Source organism: Tachyglossus aculeatus, chromosome 4 (assembly GCF_015852505.1).
Source record: "Tachyglossus aculeatus isolate mTacAcu1 chromosome 4, mTacAcu1.pri, whole genome shotgun sequence".
Taxonomy (NCBI): Eukaryota; Metazoa; Chordata; class Mammalia; order Monotremata; family Tachyglossidae; genus Tachyglossus; species Tachyglossus aculeatus.
In genome coordinates this window covers 123,931,490-123,944,466 of record NC_052069.1, presented here as the reverse complement: position 1 = coordinate 123,944,466, position 12,977 = coordinate 123,931,490, and the positions used below count along the sequence as shown (strand labels likewise).

General features: G+C 45.1%; 1 protein-coding gene across 5 annotated transcripts in view; it reads right to left on the bottom strand.

The window, feature by feature from the left end:
- The window catches only part of WHRN (whirlin), a 136,446-nt gene that overhangs the window by 45,718 nt on the left and 77,751 nt on the right, over positions 1 to 12,977 (bottom strand). For all 5 annotated transcript variants that reach the window (XM_038745428.1, XM_038745429.1, XM_038745432.1 and 2 more), the window contains exons 4-5: positions 5,299 to 5,501; positions 4,769 to 4,805 (exon numbers count right to left, since the gene is read on the bottom strand). In XM_038745428.1, the coding sequence (XP_038601356.1) occupies positions 4,769 to 4,805; positions 5,299 to 5,501 (240 nt within the window). The remainder of the gene's footprint in view (positions 1 to 4,768; positions 4,806 to 5,298; positions 5,502 to 12,977) is intronic.

Here is a 12,977-nt window from a genome sequence, read left to right as displayed (position 1 = left end):
GTAGCCACTGGAGATTTCTGAGGAGGGGAGTAACATGCCCAGAGCGTTTCTGCACAAAGATGATCCGGGCAGCAGTGTGAAGTACGGATTGAAGTGGGGAGAGACAGGAGGATGGGAGATCGGAGAGGAGGCTGAAGCAGTAATCCAGTCGGGATACGATGAGAGATTGAATGAGCAGGGTAGTGGTTTGGATGGAGAGGAAAGGGCAGATCTTGGCAATGTTGCGGAGGTGAGACCAGCAGGTTTTGGTGACGTATTGGATTTGAGGGATGAACAAGAGAGCATAGTCGAGGATGACACCAAGGTTGTGGGCTTGTGAGACGGGAAGGATGGTAGTGCCGTCAAAAGTGATGGGAAAGTCAGGGAGAGGGCAGGATTTGGGAGGGAAGATAAGGAGTTCAGTCTTGGACATGTTGAGTTTTAGATGGGGGGCAGACATCCAGATGGAGATGTCCTGAAGGCAGGAGGAGATGCGAGCCTGGAGGGAGGGAGAGAGAGCAGGGGCAGAGATGTAGATTTGGGTGTCATCAGCGAACAGATGATAGTTGAAGCCGTGGGAGCGAATGAGTTCACCAAGGGAGTGAGTGTAGATAGAGAACAGAAAGGGACCAAGAACTGACCCTTGAGGAACCCCTACAATAAGGGGATGTGAGGGGGAGGAGGAGCCCGCAAAGGAGACTGAGAATGAACGGCCGGAGAGATAAGAGGAGAACCAGGAGAGGACAGAGTCTGTGAAGCCAAGATTGGATAGCGTGTTGAGGAGAAGGGGGTGGTCCACAGTGTCGAAGGCAGCTGAGAGGTCAAGGAGGATTAAGATAGAGTAGGATAGATAGAGTGCTTCTGGCCACTTGGTGGGGAGCTCAGGGTAGAGCGGGACATCGGACACTGAAGAAGAGAAGATAAAGGACGACAAATTCTGCTCCCACTGGCTACCCAGAGGTCCTGCCCCTGCTGACTCCTATGGACCGTGAGGCCAGGCAGCTGGGATGGGAACTCCAGTCACACAATGGTAGCAAGGGATTACCCTTGCCTGTAGTTTCTCTTTACTTCTCCTGTTGTTTCTTTCATGTTCTGCTCCACAAATGTTTAGGTAAGTGAATATATCTATCTCTGCGAGTATCTGTATATGTCTGAGAGTGTGTGAGTGACAGAGTGTGTTTAATGGTGGATATGTGGTTAGGTTTGCAGATGGAGAGTGGAGTGTTCTATGAGAGATGTGTCCGTGGTGTTGCTATGGGTCAGAAGCGACTCAACGGCATAAGACATGACAAGATGTGGCTAGGTAAGTGGGCATATATCAAACCTGCCTCTATCTGCAGCAAGTGCTCTCTATCGCTCTCTTTTTCCTTGTCTTTGGCTCTCTCTATTACAGCCCTTCATCTTGCTTGGCAATTTGGGGACAGAAAACTGCATACCCCACATACATGAATTCCTATTTCCACCATCCATATATTTCCCTCTGCCCCACAAATACATACATTGGTTATCTCACATACACACACACTCATACACATATACACAAAGATCTCCTCCCACAGACACATATTTAGGGGCACAGAGACTTCTTACAAGCAGAGACAGAGGCGTCAAAACACATTCAAGGGACACTAACACACTCAAGACTTCTCTACCACGCACAAAGCACACAAAAATAGGGGTGCAGCAGAGAGAGTGATAAAGGACTACATGGCTAGAAAAAGAAATAGAGAAAAGGCTAAAAAATTCTTCCACAACATTTCCAGGATCTGGCCCCTCTTCTCCGGCCAACAGCCACCTGGCTGGTCCTTATACTTGTCATATCTTGGTTAGATCACTGCATCAGCCTCTTTGCTGGTCTACCTGCCTCATTTCTCCCCTCTCCAGTTCAGACTTCACTCTACTGCCTGGATCATTTTTCTAAAAAGTCATTCTGCAGATATTTCCCACTCCTGAAAGACCTAAAATGGTAGTCCAGTCTTCCCTCCAAGAAGCAGACATTGGCTTTATGGTACTCAGACAGCTCTGGTCTCACCTGATTACCTATTCTCTTCTCCCACTACATACCGGCTCACACTTCATTCCTTTCAGATCAACCTACTCACTGTGGCCAATTCTTATATTTCCCACTACAGACCTCTTCCTCACATCCTCCCCTGTGCCTGGCATTCCCTCCTCCTTCATATATAATAGACTACAGCTTTTCCCAATCTCAGAGTTCTTCTGGAAATCACATCTAATAATAATAATGATAATAATTGTGGTGGTTGTTAAGTGCCAATCACTGTTCTAAGGACTGGGGTAGATACAAGATAATTAGGTTAGATACTATCCCTGCTCTACATGGGACTCACAGTCTAAGTAGGAGGGAGAACAGAAAAAAAACAACAAAAAAAAAACCCTGAAATGCTTTTAGGGGAGATAGTGCTTAATTTTCTTTTCTATTTTCTCAGACCATAGCTACTCTAGGAAGCAAAATCATGGAATACATTCTTAAACTCTCTAAACCAGAGGAAATTAATTGAGATTGGGAACCCCTGAGGGTGATTCAAATCACTATAGGGACTCTGCTCGCCTGGAAAGTGACTGGGGCTGGGGCACAGATAATAGAATTCTAGGGGCCCAGGAAGAAACTGCAGAAGCAACAGAGAAGCAGGTGATAAAATGCCTTGATTTGTGGCCCAGACTTTAAGACTTATAGGAACTGTTTTCTTCTGTGACCTGCTCTGAGACAAGAAACAGCAGTAGTTCTTGAAGATGAAACATGTCTTTGTCCTTTGAGTTATCTGAAATCGATATTCAGGCTGAGGCTACATACACACACTCTCTCTCTCTCTCTCTCTCTCTCTCTCTCTCTCTCTCTCTCTGTGGGGGGGGGGGGGGCGGTGTGTGTTGGAGGAAGAGCATGAGGAAAGGGCCTACCTGAAAGAAGGATTATAAAGGGGAGAGGTATGTGTTGGCATGGCTAGATATTTCAGGTGTAGCTTTGAGGTTCCAGGTGAACGGTTCCTCAAAAAAGTTGCAAACGTGGGAAGCAGCATGGCCTAGTGGAAAGAGCATGAGCCTGGAAGTCGGAAAGACCTGGGTTCTAATCCCAGCTCCACTACTTTTCTGTGTGTGGCCTTGGGCATGTCACTTCACTTCTCTGTGCCTCAAAAACCTCATCTATAAAATGGGGATCAAGGATGTATCCAAGCTGATTATTTTGTATGTACCCCAGCTCTTAGTACAGTACCTGACACAGAGTAAGTGCTTAATGAATACCTTTAAAAAAATCTCATAGTGCCAACCTGAATCATTATGGATTTTATATAGAGAAATCATACAAGGAAAAATTGCCCTTCTGGAGGGTCAGCTGAGATAGCAAGCATCTGACACCAATGTGGAGGTTTTCAGACGATGGTCCAGATTTTAAAGAGTCTGCTGAATGGAGCAACCAAGAAAACTCTGCAGAGAAAATAACTCATCCCACTAAGCTCTTCATTCATTTTTCATGCCACTTGTCACTGGGATCAAGCTTTCCAGGACTACTTGCATTCATGGCAGGCATGCACTGCCAGTCACTGTGAGACCACATGAGTCAGTTGGCCCAGTAGCCATGGAGAGGCATGAGAGAAAAGTGCAACCCAAACACTCCCTCCCCTACTGCTGCCAGGAGCCTTGTATGGCTATGGGTGGGAGGAGCAGTCATGGCTGCCAGGAGACTGAGTGACTTACATTCAAGGCAACCAGCTGCTGGGTCATGGCCCTGCAGACCGGCAGCACCACTCTGCTGCACTCACTTCCCCACCGTGGCCTAGTGGAAAGAACATGGGCCTGGAAGCTGGCAGACCTGGGCTCTAATCCTGACTCCCCCACTTATCTGCTGTGTGACCTTGGGGAAGTCATTTCACTTCTCTGGTCCTCATCTGTAATATGGGGATTAAGACTGAACCCTACCCTGGGAGAGGAACTCTGTTCAAACGAATTAGTTGTATCTACTCCAGCCCACAGTACAGTGCTTGGCACATAGAAAGCGATAGCAAATACTAAAAAACAAACAAATGGGTCTTGCACATCCCTGTGAATGAGTGCACAATATGTTGAACCCCTGCGGGCCTGCTTGCTCTGTGTATCTGGGCCCTAGGGGGGATGATAATAATAATAATAATAATAATAATAATAATGACATTTATTAAGCACTTACTATGTGCAAAGCACTGTTCTAAGCACCGGGGAGGTTACAAGGTGATCAGGTTGTCCCATGGTGGGCTCACAGTTTTAATCCCCATTTTACAGATGAGGTAACTGAGGCACAGAGAAGTGAAGTGACTTGCCCAAAGTCACACAACTGACAATTGGCAGAGCCAGGATTTGAACCCATTACCTCTGACTCCAAAGCCCATGCTCCTGCCACTGAGCCACGCTGAGAGAGCGGGAGTGCCACTCAGGAGCATGTCCTCTCCCAAGTGCTGAGTACAAAGCTCTGCACAAAGTAAACACCTATAAATATCACTGATTGACACTATGCAAACTACCACCATAATGATCAATTCCTCTGTGCAGTTTCTCAGTCCTGAAGCCCTGCAGCTAATCACATTGTTCTCAGTGAGAAACTCCATTACCACCATTAATTCCACTGATTGGCTCTCTCTCTCCACCTCACTGTGGGTCTGTGATTAGCTTGTATCTACCCCAGCACTCAGTTCAGTTTAACAAATACCACTATTATTATTATTATTGTTACTATCATTATTATTAATACTATGAATGAATTCAACACATCTACTTCAGGATAGGAAAAAATTCTTACCTTTCCCATCCCTTCTGCCAGGAGAGCTCCAGTTTTCCTGGGGAAAAAAAACAAATAACTTTTCAGTACTCTGGGAGGTGATCAGCACAGGCCTGGCAGAGGGGAAGGATGGACATTTTTTTAATGGTATTTATTAAGCACTTACTATGTGCCAGGCACTCTTCTAAGCATTGGGGTACATACAAACTTATCAGGTTGGACCCAGTCCATGTCCCACATGGTCTTAATCCTCATTTTACAGATAGGTAACTGAGGCACAGAGAAGTGAAGTGACTGGCCCAAGGTTACACAGCAGTGTCAGAGCTGAGATTAGAATCTAGGTCCTTCTGACCCCCAGGTCCGTTCTCTATCCACTAGGCCAGACTGCTTCCCTTTCCATTTGCTTTCCAGGCAAGAAGCTACTGAGCCATGGGCTGAAGTTAACTGGGTTCTGGGTGCTGGATTTTGGACTGGTTCTTAGCCAGGAGCTGAGGGACAGACAGCCAAGACAGGGTGGGTGGACCTGAAGGCCAAGGGAGCAGTTGACAAACCCTGCTGAGTTCCCCAGAGACCCTCCAATCCGGGAGCTGGCAATCCACTTGGTCTCATCCACAGTGGTGTGGGCATGGGGCAGCCTCCCAATGTCCTTCACTGTCATGATGAGATGCCGCGATGATTTTAGCAGCTTCACAGCGTCGTCATGGGGAATGCTCAGAAAACTTCTCCCGTTCACCTCCAGAATTTGGTCTCCCACCTGAGGACATGGAAGAGAAGAAAAAAAACTCTACTAAGGGTATATATTGAGAGCTTTCCAAATTTCTACCTCAAAGTCACAGGCATTTCTGGGGAAATGAGGGCATTTTTGTTAATGAAACATCCAATGGCATTTTCGCTCATTATCTTAAACTCTAGTAGTAGGACTCCACTAGCCAGTACTGAAGGTATAACAACTTTCTTTTGAATCAGTTTTTTGCATTTGAGCACTTAATAATAACAATAATAATAATGTTGATAAAATAATAATAACAACGTTATGTGTTAGGCACTTACTACGTGTCAAGCATATTACTAAGGGCTGGAGTAGAGTCAATACATACAGATCTGACCCAGTTCCTGTACCACATGGGGCTCATAGTCTAAGTAGGAGGGAGAATAGATGAGGAAACTGAGGCACAGAGAAGTTAGGTGACTTGCCCAAGGTCCTACAGCAAGTAAGTGGCAGAGCCTGGAATAGAACCCAAGTCTCCTGACTCTCAGACCTTTGTTCTATTCACTATGCCATACGGTTTCTCTTAAGATTTCTAGAAACTTATTAAGGATTCTGAAACATTACCCAGGAATGAACATTTTATTATTGGTGCTGTATCAGGTGAGGGAACAGAGTTCTGCAGAAAAAAAAAAGGTAGGAAAGAAAGCGGCATTGAACATTTCTATTTTGCAGTTTGTTACACTAGAGCACTATGCTCTTCCATTTGAAATTCTAGTTTTAACCACATTTTCCTCAGTGTTAAGCTGAAACTGGAGGTCTCTGGACTGTGCAGCTGCCCCTAGAGTACTCTCTGTATGGGAAGCTCATGCCAAAATGTAATCTGATGACCATGGACTGATCTTCCCAGGCAGGACGAATTACACATTTTCAATCTCCTCTTCCTACTATCCCATCATCCACGCAAGGGGCACTAGAGCCTCTGAGGAGAGGCAAGAGGAGGTGAAGGGGGAACGGAGGAGGACAAGTCTTTCAGCTCCTCCTCTTTTCAACTAGTTGTCAATTATAGGGGCTCAGTGGCCTATGAGAAATCTATGCTTCCCACCCAGAAACCTAATCAAGATGAGTGGCAGCCTTGGGCACAAGACATGAATCTGAACTAAACTGCATCATGACAGAAAATGCAATGGGTGGGTTGAAAATTGGGCCAAATCCCCAATGACAATGATGCAGAAGGAAGATTTGTTGTTTTCAAAATGCTACACTATTGGTCTAGTGTAGGTTAGGCAACAAAGTTGGAGGCAGAGATGAAGCTGGAAGTCAAGTTTCTTGTTCTCAGTTCAGTGATCTCAAGTCCAGTTCACTCTGTCAAGCTTCTTTATAAGGTCACTGGCCCAGATGAAATTTCAGGGGGAGAAGATTTTTAAAATGGCATTTATTCCCTTCATGAGCGTACGTACCCTTGCTAATTTTCTCCACATTAACTCTGGTTTGGGCCTCTGGTCCTTGCCTGGTTGGTTTTACCATGTAGAATGGTCTTTCCTCCTCAGTTTCATGGCCAATGCCTCTGGCAGAGGCCTCTTCCTGGAGCGGGAGTTCCTAAAGGCAGAATTTTATATCCAAAAAATCTTTTTCCTTCCACTTCAAGGTGGAATCAGGGGCACTTTCCAGTCTGTCTAGATTTCCATTCTGTTTTTCCTAAAGTTAATTTCAAAGGTCAGCTAAACCACTCCCCTGATGCTCCTTGCAATATTAGCACTGCTCTCTTGTTTCTCTGCCCACCAAATTGTTGTTTTAGGGATTGTGTGTCCCACAGCTGAGCTCTCACAACTGGAGATTTAGGCAAATCTCCCTTTGAAGGTGGCAGGGCTCATCGCCCATCAGGAGAATACTCTTCTCCCATAATTAGCAGCCTGAGCCAGAATGGAGTTAAAGCCATTAGTTATCTTCTCTGCTCCCTTTTGAGTCTGTAGCCTTGCAAGCTACACAGGCTCCTTTACAGATAAGCAGAGACCTTTTCAGGTCTGTCGGTATACCTCAAAATGGCAGAATTACAGCACTGGAAGGATTTTTGGAGGTCATTCCCCAGCCTCCGGGCAGGATCGCAGTTTCTGATCTTTCTCCACCTAGAAGGCTTTCCTACCCTCCCCGTGCTCCCGCACGAGAAGAGCAGAAGAGAATCCTGGGCTGTTCTGAGATGGTGGGAGGGAGTCCAGGCTAGAGAGTGCAGAGGAAAGCAATCCTGTGTCACTGTCGGGAGGGGAGTGTTTCAGGCTGGACTAGAAGCTAGAAGCAGAGGTTCCATGATCTCCCCCAGCAGTTCCTTTGGAAGACTGCTTCTTTGGGCTTCAGTTCCTTCATCTGTAAAATGGGGATTAAATACCTGTTCTCCCTCCCTGTTAAACAGTGAAACCCACATGGGACAGGGACTGTGTCCAACCTGATTATTTTGTCTTTACCCCAAGTACATAGAACAGTGCTTGGTAAAGAGTAAGCATTTAACAAAGAAAAGCAGTGTGGCCTAGTAAGATAAACCACGGGTCTGGGAGTCAGAAGGATTTAGGTCCTAATCCCACCTCCACCACTTGTCTGCTGTGTGACCTTGGGTTAAATCACTTAAGTCTCTGGACTTCAGTTACCTCAGTGTAAAATGGGGATTAAGAGGGTGAGCCTCTTGTGGGAGAGGAACCATGTTCAACCTGATAAACTTGTATCAACCCCAGCTCTTATTACAGTGCCTGGCACACAGTAAATGCTTAACAAAAACCATAAACACACACACACACATGCACAAAATACCACAGTTAGTATTATCATTTCTCTGTGAACTTCAGGAGTTACAATCTCGAGTTATGAGAAACCTTGATTAAACTTTTAAAATTCTTCAGAGGAGGGAGACTACAATTTTCTTCCAATATTTCATTCTGGCATTAATAACCCTTTCTGCTAAGAAATTGTATTTTCCTTTGTTAATGGAAGGGAGGTGGTGTTAGTCTCTAAGGATTGGGTGACAGGTTAATTCCAGGAACTTCAGGCTGGATTATTATTATTATTGTTGTTATTAATATATAACAATAATAGTATTTGTTAAGAACTTACTTTATGCCAAGCACTGCACTAAATACTGGGGTGAATACAATGCAATTAAATTGAACACAGTCCCTATCCCATATAGTGCTCACAGTATAAGGGGGAGGGCGCACAGGTATTTTATCCCCATTTTACAGATGAGGAAACTGAGGCACAGTGAAGTTAAGTCACTTGCCCAAAGTCACACATCACGCAAGTGTGGGATTTAGGATTAGAATCCAGATCCTCTGACTCCCAAGTCCCGTGCATACTGTTCTTCGGGTCATTTTAGTTCTGTGGCTGATTGGGGCTTATACCTTGCCCAGAAAATCCCCAGGAGCCATCACTGGGGTAGCCAATTCAATCAACAGATGAGAAGCAGCATGGCTTAGAGGAAAGAACACGGGCCTAGGAGCCAGATGACCTGGTTCTAATCCCGACTCTGCTACTTGTCTGCGGTGGACAAGTACCTTGAACAAGGCACTTAATTTCTCTGTGCCTCAGTTCCTTAATCTGTAAAATGGGAATTAAGGCTGTGAGCCATATGTGGGACAGGGACTGTGTCTGACCTGCATATCTTGTATCTACCCTAGCACTTAGTACAGTGCCTGGCACATAGTAAGTGCTTAAAAAAACCCATAAAGTCAATAATAATTGTGGCATGTGTTAAATGCTTAATATATGCGAGGCACATAGTATTTCTGAACATCTGCTGTGTGCAGGGCACTGTCCTATGCACTTGAAAGAGAGCAATAGGGCTAGAACACTTGATTCCTGACCTCAAGGTGCTTACACTCTAATAAGGAGACAGACATGAAATAAATTGGAGGCAGAAAGAAGAGGATAATGGAAAAATGGGCTATATTGATGAGTGAGTTTTTAAATAGAGAGTATAAAAGTTGAAATGTACAGATGCAATTGCGAGCACCAAAGGGCAGAAGTGGTGGAATATAATGAGCTGATAGGATGGGGAGAGGAAAAATTAATCTGAAAATTAATAAGAAAAAGCTTGCTGGAGGAGCTGGAATGTTTCTGAAGGTGGGGAGAGCGATTATCTGGTATATTTGAAGATGAGGAGAATTCTAGACTGCAAGCTCATTGGGGGCTGGGAACATTTCTGTCAACTCTGTTGTAGTATACTCTCCAAGTGCTTAGTACAGTGCATTGCACAGAGTAAGTGCTCAATAAATACAACTGATTGTTTGGAGGCAAGAAAGCTGAGAATTACGCCCAGTAAGGTTAGGTGGACAGAAGCTACGAGAGTATTAATAATAATAATAAGGGTACTTATAAAGTACTTACTATGTGCCAAGCACTGTACAAACTGCTGGGACAGATTCGAGTTAATCAGGCTGGATACAGTTCCTGTCTCACTCAGGGCTCACAATCTAAGCAGGTGGGAGACCAGGTACTTACTCCCCATTTAACGGACAAGGTAACTGAGGCACAGAGAAGTGACTTGCCCCAGCTCACACTGCAGGCAAACACTTAGAACAGTGCTTTGTACATAGTAAGTGCTTAATAAATGCCATCATTATTATTATTAAATGGAGGATTCAGGATTAGAACCCAGGTCCTCTGTCTCCTAGGTCTATGCTCTTTCCACTAAGCCATGCTCATTTCTTAGGTTGTAATGGAAAAAAAGAATGGACAGATAAGGAGGAGATGGATGATGGTGTGCCTTAAAGCCAATGGAGATTTTGCTTGATCTGGTGAGTAATGAATAACCATTGAACACTTTTGAGAAGTAGGAAGATGTGTGCAGAACAAAGTGTGATTACAGGGGCCTTCTCTGGTAGTGGAAAGACCACTGGGTAATCAGCCATTCATGTATTCTCACCAGGGCCTGCTTTACCTTTCTGGATCTTCAATCAATCAATGTTAATTTTTTAATGGCATTTTTAAAGTGCTTACTATGTGCCAGGCGCTGCACTAAGCACTGTGGTATAAATACATGCTAATCAGGTTGGACACAGTCCATGTTTCATGTGGGACAAACAGTCTTAATCCCCATTTCACAGATAACTAAGGCAAGAGAAGTAAAATGACTTGCCCAAGGTCAAAGGCCAGGCACATGGCAGAGCCAGGATTAGAACCCTGGTCCTCTGGCTCACAGGCCTATGCTCTTTCCACTAGGACTCCCTGCTTCTTTCCCTTACATTTTATTTACATTCATCCTCTCTCTTCTTTAACTGCCTGCATACCCCATTGCCCTCTACTGCTGTTCAGTACAAACCCCATTTCCCATGTCACCATCTTCCCTGGACAGAGGGTTCCTGGGATATTTAGTTCCTGCACCCTTGCCATTTTCTAGTCAGAATCTGGGCAATTGGAGTAAAAAAAAAACACCCTCTTTCCCTTCTTCCCATATTTCTGATTTTCTGATCTGCTTCTTTTCCCTTTTCCTAATGTTACTAAGAAGATTTTTTACATACCAAGGCTCCTGTGAAACACTGACCTATTTGGTAGGAACTAAGCTTCTTTGCCTCTGATGTTTAAAAATTAGTCCCTCTTCCTGACAGAAACTCAGTCTCAGCCTCCTTAAATTCTGGAAAGCCATATCTTTTGTCTTTTAAAACCACTCTTCATCTTTGCTAGCATATTCAGCCAGTGCCATGCGTGTGCTTGATTTCAATGAAATGTGTCTTAAGCCACTCCCTACATCGACTCCAGATTTCTCTAAGCTTAAAATCAATTCTCATCTTCATCTTTTACCTCGCTCCACCTCGGGCTGTTTGATTAAAGGCTGAGAGGTCTGAGAGACTTCATTTATGGCTTTTCTCATCCAGTGCTTCTGGGACCTGTGCTGGGACTAACTCTGGCATTAGGAGAGAGAGAGGAACCAAGTCCTCTCTTCCTTGGGAAGGAACAGTTGCCTCTAGTGTCTTAATTTGATCCTCAGTGGGCAGGGCAGGGGAGGAACACAGATAATTCACAGGACCGGATGCATTTAAAGCAGTCCAGGCACGAGGATGTGCAGCCAGGAGAACCTGGACCCTGGAGATGAGCGCTTATGGCAAGTCGGGGGGCCTTGGCAAGGCAGGGCAGGACAAGGTCTCTCCTGGGTCCCAGGTATGCCTTGATGCTGTGGGGGGACACTGGGAATTACCATAATCTGGGGAAGGTGATGAAGAGGGATGGTACAACTGGAAAAAAACCCTTGTCCTCCTTGATCAATCAATCATGTGACTGAGCACTTACTAGGTGCAGAGCACTGTACTAAGCACTTGAGAGAGCACAATGCAACAGAATTATAGTGGCAAGAGCATTCATTCATTCAATCGTATTTATTGAGCACTTACTGTGTGCAGAGCACTGTACTAAGCACTGGGGAAGTACAAGTTGGCAACATATAGAGACGGTCCCTACCCAACAGCGGGCTCACAGTCTAGAAGGGGGAGACAGAGAACAAAACATATTAACAAAATAAAATAAACAGACTAAATATGTACAAATAAAATAAATAGAGTAATAAATACGTACAAACATATATACATATATACAGGTCCTGTGGGGAGGGGAAGGAGGTAAGGCGGGGGGGGAGAGGAAGGAGAGGGCTCAGTCTGGGAAGGCCTCCTGGAGGAGGTGAGCTCTCAGTAGGGCTTTGAAGGGAAGCATGGACTTGGGAGTCAGAGGTCATGGGTTCTAATCCTGGTTTTGCCACTTGCTTGCTGTGTGACTTTGGGCAAGTCACTTAACTTCTCTGTGCCTCAGTTACCTCATCTGTAAAATGGGGATTGAGACTGTGAGCCCCACATGGGACAATCTGATTACCTTGTACTTACCCCAGCACTTAGAACAGTTAGTGCTTAACAAATGCTGTAATTATTCTCATCATTATTATTATTATTGTCATTATTATTAATTAGCAGGCATTTTCCCTGCCCACAGTGAGCTTACTGTTTAGAGGGGGGATACAAGGCAACTCAGGGGATGGATGGAAACTCAGAGAAGCCAAGAATCATAAGCTCCCTGCGGGCAGGGAACGTGTCTGCTAATTCTGTTGTAGTGTGCTCTCCCCAGCTCTTAGTACAGCGCTCTGCACATAGTGCCCAATAAATTGATTGATTGAAAAGCTGCTTCTGCAGTGATAAGCTGTTGCTGTGGGCCCTGGGGGATGCTGTTCAATCCCGGCCTCTGAGATGGAATTTTGTATGGGGAACTAGCAGGGGAGCCTGTAGACCCAATAGCTATAATGTTTGAGAAGAAATAGCAGGTATGAGAAGCTGCTGAGCATTGAGCAGATATAAGGACCATCTTAGTGAGGGGGCAAACAAAGACCCTAGTCAGTATGGACTGGTTAGCCCAACACCGATTTAGGAAGAACAGGATGGTGAGAAGACGGCAAGGAGGAGGAGCAGGAGGCAAGGGGGTGGGAGGAATAACAGGTCAGAGGGCAAGTCTTGGACAAGCCTAGGATGAGAGGCAAAGAGCCAAGGGGCCACTTGGTTAGCA